Source organism: Vigna umbellata, chromosome 1 (genome assembly GCF_029865625.1).
Source record: "Vigna umbellata cultivar VRB3 chromosome 1, Vumbellata_1.0, whole genome shotgun sequence".
In the NCBI taxonomy this organism is placed as follows: domain Eukaryota; kingdom Viridiplantae; phylum Streptophyta; class Magnoliopsida; order Fabales; family Fabaceae; genus Vigna; species Vigna umbellata.
Genome location: NC_142165.1, coordinates 60,613,237 through 60,621,238, shown reverse-complemented (window position 1 = coordinate 60,621,238; position 8,002 = coordinate 60,613,237). Strand labels below are relative to the sequence as shown.

The 8,002-nt window shown below is 38.2% G+C and overlaps 2 protein-coding genes across 2 annotated transcripts; one reads left to right on the top strand and one right to left on the bottom strand.

Moving 5' to 3' along the window:
- Window positions 1-1,571: 1,571 nt before the first annotated feature.
- Window positions 1,572-5,376, bottom strand: LOC148205954 (uncharacterized). The gene is made up of 11 exons (XM_088105812.1): window positions 5,210-5,376; window positions 3,778-3,961; window positions 3,565-3,690; window positions 2,924-3,468; window positions 2,733-2,814; window positions 2,556-2,645; window positions 2,351-2,473; window positions 2,134-2,262; window positions 1,964-2,067; window positions 1,776-1,866; window positions 1,572-1,691 (listed from the first exon to the last, which is right to left on the bottom strand). The coding sequence occupies exons 1-11, from the start codon at window positions 5,374-5,376 to the stop codon at window positions 1,572-1,574; spliced, it is 1,761 nt and encodes a 586-aa protein (XP_087961938.1).
- Window positions 5,377-5,996: 620 nt separating this feature from the next.
- Window positions 5,997-7,784, top strand: LOC124822241 (tetrahydroberberine oxidase-like). The gene has a single exon (XM_047294229.2). The coding sequence runs from the start codon at window positions 6,064-6,066 to the stop codon at window positions 7,672-7,674; it is 1,611 nt and encodes a 536-aa protein (XP_047150185.2). The 5' UTR covers window positions 5,997-6,063; the 3' UTR covers window positions 7,675-7,784.
- The last annotated feature ends 218 nt before the right edge of the window (window positions 7,785-8,002 follow it).

Genomic DNA, 8,002 nt, shown 5'->3' with positions numbered 1-8,002 from the left:
GAGAGGGAGAGTGTGACCTAGAGAGAGAGGCCGAGAGAGTTGGAGAAAGGGAGTTCGAGAGAGAGAGGTTCGACGGAGTGCTTGCCGGAGTGCCGCCGGACAACGTTGAAGGCCGTGTCGGAGCTATTCAAGCCCTCCAGCCGGTACCGATTCACGGCCGCCGCAGCTCCGACGTTGGCCAACGAAGCAAAGACGGGATCGTGTTTCGTCCGGCCCAGCGAAGTAGGGGCGCGTTCAAGGTCTCGCTTCGTCCCACCTGCTTCCGTCCCTGTGCCGGAGTGCCGCCGGAGCATCGCCGGAGTGTCGACTGTTCGGTGGACGAAAAAGAGGGGTTTTCCGGGTTGTTAGTCCCACCCACACATTTTTCTTCGTCTTTGTTCCAACTGGCACACCTCTCATGTCTTGTAGCTCATTTCATCTATTTCTGAGTAAATTGGAAACAATTATTTAGGAATTAATTAACAAATTCGTGGCACACAAAGCACAATTGGTAACGATGCAGGTGCTGGACCAAAACTGGTACCAAAGGCTGAATAAGTGGGTACTTGGGTGTAACTTTTTGCACAGAAAGGCCAGCTTGGTCCACCACACTCATTTTGGAGTGCCTCATGTCTTGTAGCTCATTTCATCTATTTCTGAGTAATTTGGAAACAATTATTTAGGAATTAATTAACAAATTCGTGGCACAAAAAGCACAATTGGTAACGCTGCAGGTGCTGGACCAGAACTGGTACCAAAGGTTGAATAAGTGGGTACTTGGGTGTAACTTTTTGCACAGAAAGGCCATCTTGGTCCACCACACTCATTTTGGAGTGCCTCATGTCTTGTAGCTCATTTCATCTATTTCTGAGTAATTTGGAAACAATTATTTAGGAATTAATTAACAAATTCGTGGCACACAAAGCACAATTCGTAACGCTGTAGGTGTTGGACCAGAACTGGTACCAAAGGCTGAATAAGTGGGTACTTGGGTGTAACTTTTTGCACAGAAAGGCCATCTTGGTCCACCACACTCATTTTGGAGTGCCTCATGTCTTGTAGCTCATTTCATCTATTTCTGAGTAATTTGGAAACAATTATTTAGGAATTAATTAACAAATTCGTGGCACACAAAGCACAATTGGTAACGCTGCGGGTGCTGGACCAGAACTGGTACCAAAGGCTGAATAAGTGGGTACTTGGGTGTAACTTTTTGCACAGAAGGGCCATCTTGGTCCACCACACTCATTTTGGAGTGCCTCATGTCTTGTAGCTCATTTCATCTATTTCTGAGTAATTTGGAAACAATTATTTAGGAATTAATTAACAAATTCGTGGCACACAAAGCACAATTGGTAACGCTGCAGGTGCAGGAACAGAACTGGTACCAAAGGCTAAATAAGTGTGTACTTGGGTATAACTTTTTGCACATAAAGGCCAACTAGGTAATTGGGTAAAAGGTTTTGCACATGAAAGTCAATTAAGTACAACAAACTGAATTTCAACTGCCAAATATATTTCTCAATAATTTGTGAAATCAAATTTGATGTCCAACCAATACATAAATATGAAAAGTAACAAGTTTTCTTTCATCAATAATCTCCAACATTCGACAAAATGCCTAAATCTTCCAGCACTTGATTCCTCCGCACGTTGTCCACATCCAAAATCCATTGACAAACATATTGCTTCCTAACTTGTTGTAGTTCTTCCTGCAAAGACAGTAATGCACAAAACATGAATCAAATGCAACATTCGTATGAAAGATGCAGAACATATAAATTTTTACAGCTTACAGTTGTGTAACTGGGCATTGTGTTTCTTTCATATTTCTCAATGTCATCCCACAACTCCATAATTTTCAAAACAATTACTCCACAATCAAATCTACAACAAAACAAGTCCAACAACGCAAGTATGATATTTAACATATGAATTATACAATAAAATATTATATTTACAAAAATCAACATTACAAACATACTTGTTTGGTTGGATTAGAGTATGCAAGTGTTGTACCTCCAATGATGGTTTCTTGTCTTCCGAACAATTCAACAAATGTCCAAAAAGCAATGCAAGATTATGTGCCTGAAAAACAACACACTCCCCTAATAAATTTGTAATTACAAAGTAAACATCAATTACTACACATACAATGACATTGTCAATCTTTTGGCGTTCTTTTCTTTTGTGCCCAAAAGAGTCCAGGGCAAACATTTGCAGTGATGGAATCTTCACAGCGTAGCACCACCAATGCCCGTCATGGATAATTGGGACAAACAACTACAACAAATAAAATATCACACCATAAAGTACGAATAACCATAAACATATTGTCGAAATTAATTAAATGAAATGTAATTGCACTAACAAATTCGGCATTAACAATGTCATCAAATCCGATGATATTAGACTGGAAGTAGTGACAGTAGTCATTCAATGTCCAAACTTTGCGATTACTCTTTCTCTTTCTTGAGTCAATTAAAACATGGGTCTGCAAGGAAGTCACATAGTTAGCTTTCATTCTCATGTTAATAGAATATTAAGAGCATAAAATATCTACTATTTTAACCAACCGCATATAATGGACTAAAACATATCCTTTTCACTAGTCCAGTGCTCCTTCTTTCAAAGAACATGAACACGGATGTGCCAAACAAAATCCCCTACACAACCAAGAACTTCTTAATACTATACAATTCAACCGACATATAAACTAAATCATAAATTAACACACCAAATTTCATTATTACCATGTTGCCAAGCTGCATCCTAGGTCCAAAAGAATAACACTCTTGGGTTCCAAATGTTTGACCGCAAATTTCAGAAACAACCCTAAAAAAAAATATCACATAAGTCAACATGTTTCATCATCACACTATTAATAAATATAATTTAAAAATTGTCAAATTATCAAATTCATTACCTCTAAGGAAGCTTAAACGGAATAACCAAGTTGTACAAGTATTTTGGATTTACATTCAATAAATTATCATCCTCATTATCATCATATTGTGCCACAGTGCATACAAGAGGTGTAACATCCATAACGTCCTCAACGTCCTCCTTCTCTTCTTCGAAACAACCACCCACATCACTATACCTCACTATTTCAAAACATTGGCCTTCCCCATCTGCCCCACCATCAACATGACCATCATCTGCTTTACCATCATCCCCTTCTTCATCATCACCTTCAACTTCATCACGTTCAACATCAACACCACATGTACCACCATTTTTAAAAAAAGAAGGTTGCTCTGTTTCTTTCTTCCCAACACCTACCATTGTAGCCAAAGTTCTTAAATCTTTATTCATTGCAACCATTTTTCTTTGGTTGTCTTCAATTTTCTTCATCACCACTTGTTCCCAACTCAACCCTAACTCATGTCCATCATCTTCCGGTATTGGCCCTTGTTCCAAATGAAGGGCCGCACGAACGATTGAGTTTCGACGATCCTCCTCCCGCAAAAACCACTCCCAACATATCTATAAACATCCATATATAAGTAATCATTAAATAACAAAAAACACAATTCATGTACTACCTATTAAAAATGTAAATAAAAATAAGAACTAACTTACCTCTTTCCGTTTAAACAAGTCCTCTATTTTGTTAGACCTTAACTTAAGCGAAGGCCAATTTATTACTCGCGGGAAGACAATGTGATGTGCACCGTCCGCTAAACCCAAACGTTCAACCGCCCATAGCTAAAAAACAAATATTAACCAAAACGAAAATCATATAATAAACAAATTACGGCCACATGAAACGTAATAAAATTTTAAAATTGTTACCTGCAACACTGCAACATTCCCACTGAGACCTAGGTCCCTTATGTCACGTTGCCTTATCATCCTTGACGCATTTCCTAAACTATTTACCACAAATGTGTGCACAACTTTTGCCCAATTATATTGGTACAAATTATCGATGTTATCTAATACTGTAAAAGGCATGTTACTAACTGCCTTTGAATGTCTAGGAAAGTAGAAAACAATAAAACAAACTAAAAAATATACAAACGACAAACACAATCAACATCCATGTCATTATTTTGAATTAAGAACTTTATCCTATGTATGACATCTTTTAGAGTGAACGACTTTGATGAAAATTGATGACAAACAACAGCATCAAAGTTATCATCAAAATTTACATCTAAACCACCAACACCCAACCCTAAACCCATGCAAACATCGCCAACTATAAATGGTACCATTGTTTGCTTCAAAACAAAACATTCGTTGCGGCAAACCCAACGTCTAACCATTTCCTTGAACAAAGGACTGCAGAACTCAATTGGATTATTCATATAAAGACACCACTTGAATGGAGTCCCCTCGATACGTGTCCTATCACTTTGGCGTAGTATAGAATTAAGGTCGACTATCGGTTTTGTGTCACTCCATGCCCGCAACCGCAACTACAATTCATTTTCAAACAATAAAACCATCATAACCTCTTTTCAAACAAAAAAACCATCATACCCTCTTTTCAAAGAAAGTTATAAGTTTTGATAATATTAAATCTACTTACATTCTTGTAACCTTCTTCTTTTGTGCAATCCATGACTACCAATCCAACAAAATTACAACAACAATGTAAGATTAACCAAACAACATCTATAAAAATCATGAACACAACAAAATGCAATAGAATTCAATTATATGTCAAATTGTAAAGGATAAACATGAAATGGACAACCACACACACAATATCATTAATTATATCAAAGGACCTTCTAAAATCCCAAGTCATCCAACCACATTTATTTCATCTAATAACTTATCAAATATCTAGATTACAGGTAAAGCACAAAAAGTGAAATTTATTCCATAAATTTTCCCACTTTTTCCGTAAACATTTTCAGTATCGTCAAAGGAATAATGTTTATGTTCTCATGTCCATAGTATCAATCACCACACATTTAATTTATCCAACAAGTCATATTATTACAGCTTACAGACAACGGATCATACATAACCAAAATCATCCACAAACAACATCATGCATATATTATATTAAAGCTTCAATCCACTGGAATAAAAAAAACGAACCTTGAGTGAACACAAGGTGTGCCGATTGGAACAGAGACGAAGAAAAATGTGTGGGTGGGACTAATAACCCGGAAAACCCCTCTTTTTCGTCCACCGAACAGTCGACACTCCGGCGATGCTCCGGCGGCACTCCGGCACAGGGACGGAAGGAGGTGGGACGAAGTGAGACCTTGAACGCGCCCCTACTTCGCTGGGCCGGACGGAACACGATCCCGTCTTCGCTTCGTTGGCCAACGTCGGAGCTGCGGCGGCCGTGAATCGGTACCGGTTGGAGGGCTTGAATAGCTCCGACACGGCCTTCAACGTTGTCCGGCGACACTCCGGCAAGCACTCCATCAAACCTCTCTCTCTCGAACTCCCTTTCTCCAACTCTCTCGGCCTCTCTCTCTAGGTCACACTCTCCCTCTCAACCTTCGCGCTTCTCTCTCTACAATTCTTCCAAAATGAATTTCAAATTTGAAACGCACATCTTGAACACCCTGCCCATCCCCTTTCCACGTCAAATTTCATTTTCATTTTGATTTTCCACGTGGACCACTCCCATTTAGACACATGTCCCGTGTCTAAATGTTGTCAAAAGAGGTTGTTAAAGTATCATTTTCCATATATTTTTTTACTTTATCTGGACGAAGGATATCATTCTGAAGAAATGTTTCTTTAGTTTTAGGTTGTGAATTAAGTAACTATTTTATTTTTCATTACATAAATATAGGCCGACAAAAGAATCTTTCTATAAACACGAGTTTTGCGCATGAGTTGATAAATCAACACTTCTGGATGATAACGTCAAGCTCGACGATTTCCGCATTAAATTGCACTTATCATATCGACAACCAACCTACCATATATATATAGAAAGCACGTCTCTCAGCTCCTATTTCACCTTCACCTTCTTCACTGTTATTGCTCTTTTATTTTCATTGTGATAAGAGAAAGTGAAACAGTGAAACACAACATTAAACTCCAGTCTACTATAAATTAAACACTTAGCACTTCCATATAAACAACAAACCATTCACAAAAATGAAGTATCTAAGCTCCTATTTCACCTTTGCTACCGTCATTGCTTTTTTATTTTCATTTGAACCTCCTTCACTTGATACTCGTGAAAAGTTTGTTCGATGTCTTTACAACTATCCCCATATCTCCAACTCAATCCCCGATGTTGTTTACACACAAACCAACTCTTCATACTCCTCTATACTGGACATGGCCATTCGAAATTATAGGTTCTCCAATTTAAGCTCAAAACCCCAAGTCATTGTCACGCCACTCCACGTTTCCCACATTCAAGCCACCATAATGTGCTCCCAACGCCATGGCTTGCAGATTCGAACCCGAAGTGGAGGCCATGATTACGAGGGTCTCTCGTTCGTTGCCCAGGTTCCCTTTGTCCTCATTGATATCTTCAACCTTCGAAATATCACAGTTGACGTAGAAAACCAAACTGCATGGGTTCAAGCTGGGGCAAATCTTGGTGAACTTTACTACACCATTAGCCAGAATAGCAAAACACTAGGTTTCCCAGCGGGTGTGTGTGCCACTGTAGGCACTGGTGGCCACTTCAGCGGTGGTGGTTATGGATCCTTGATGCGTAAGTACGGTCTTGCCGCAGATAATATCATTGATGCTCACATAATAGACGTGAATGGTAATCTTCTTGACAGAAAAGCCATGGGTGAGGATCTGTTTTGGGCCATTAGAGGAGGTGGTGGAGCAAGCTTTGGAGTCATCGTGGCTTGGAAGATAAAGCTAGTCCCAGTTCCATCAACTGTGACAGTGTTCAATGTTGCAAGGACATTGGAAGAGAATGCAACCGAGATCATTCAAAAGTGGCAGCTTGTGGCCAATAAAATGGACGAGCGCATATTCATTAGGGTGGACGTGAAAAAGGTAAATTCAGTTGAAGATGGAAAGCAAACAATACAAGCAAATTTTGTGTCCATGTTTCAAGGAGGTGTAGAAGAACTTATTCCATTGATGCAAAAGAGTTTACCGGAGTTGGGTTTGGACAGAAAAGACTGTACTGAGACTAGTTGGATTGGTTCAGTTGTTTTCGCGAATGCTGTGTTGCTTGGATCTAAAATGAATGAAGAGCCTGAAGTTTTGCTGAACAGAAGTCGATTTCGTCCAGGAATAAACAAAGCAAAATCTGATTATGTTAGGAAACCCATTCCTGTTGATGGATTACAAGGGTTATGGCGTTTGCTGTATGAAGTTCCAGATGGTGAGCTTCAATTCGCCCCTTATGGAGGCAAAATGGATGAGATATCGGAATCTGAAATTGCATTCTCACACAGATCTGGATTCATATTTCATATTCACTATGTGGTCGTTTGGGAAGAGGAAGGGGATGAGGCTGCAGAAAGGTACATGAATTGGATTAGAAAGTTGTACAAATATATGGAACCTTATGTTTCACAGTCTCCGAGAGCTGCATATCTGAATTACAGAGACCTTGACATTGGAGTTAATAACAATGGCTACACAAGCTACGACCAAGCCAGCATTTGGGGTCTCAAGTATTTCGGTAACAATTTCAGAAGATTGGCTGAAGTGAAGACCAAGGTTGATCCTCACAACTTCTTTAGAAACGAACAAAGCATTCCTACCCTATCCGATGAAGAAAGTTAAATTAACTCTAAACCATCTAGTATCTATAATTGGAATGGAATAAAATAAATTATATGCAATATGTACTGTATGTATAAAACATTCTATTATGATATATTTATTTTCTTTCATTATTGTTCTTCAATTTTTGTTGCCATTATTAAATAAAACTAATATTCTCTGTCAAAATATAAACGGATTGAAAAAATTAATTAAAATATAAACTTCTTTATCATTCCTATATGCATATTTGATTACATATATATATATATATATATATATATATATATATATATATATATATATATATATATATATATATATATATATATATATATATATAAAGAAT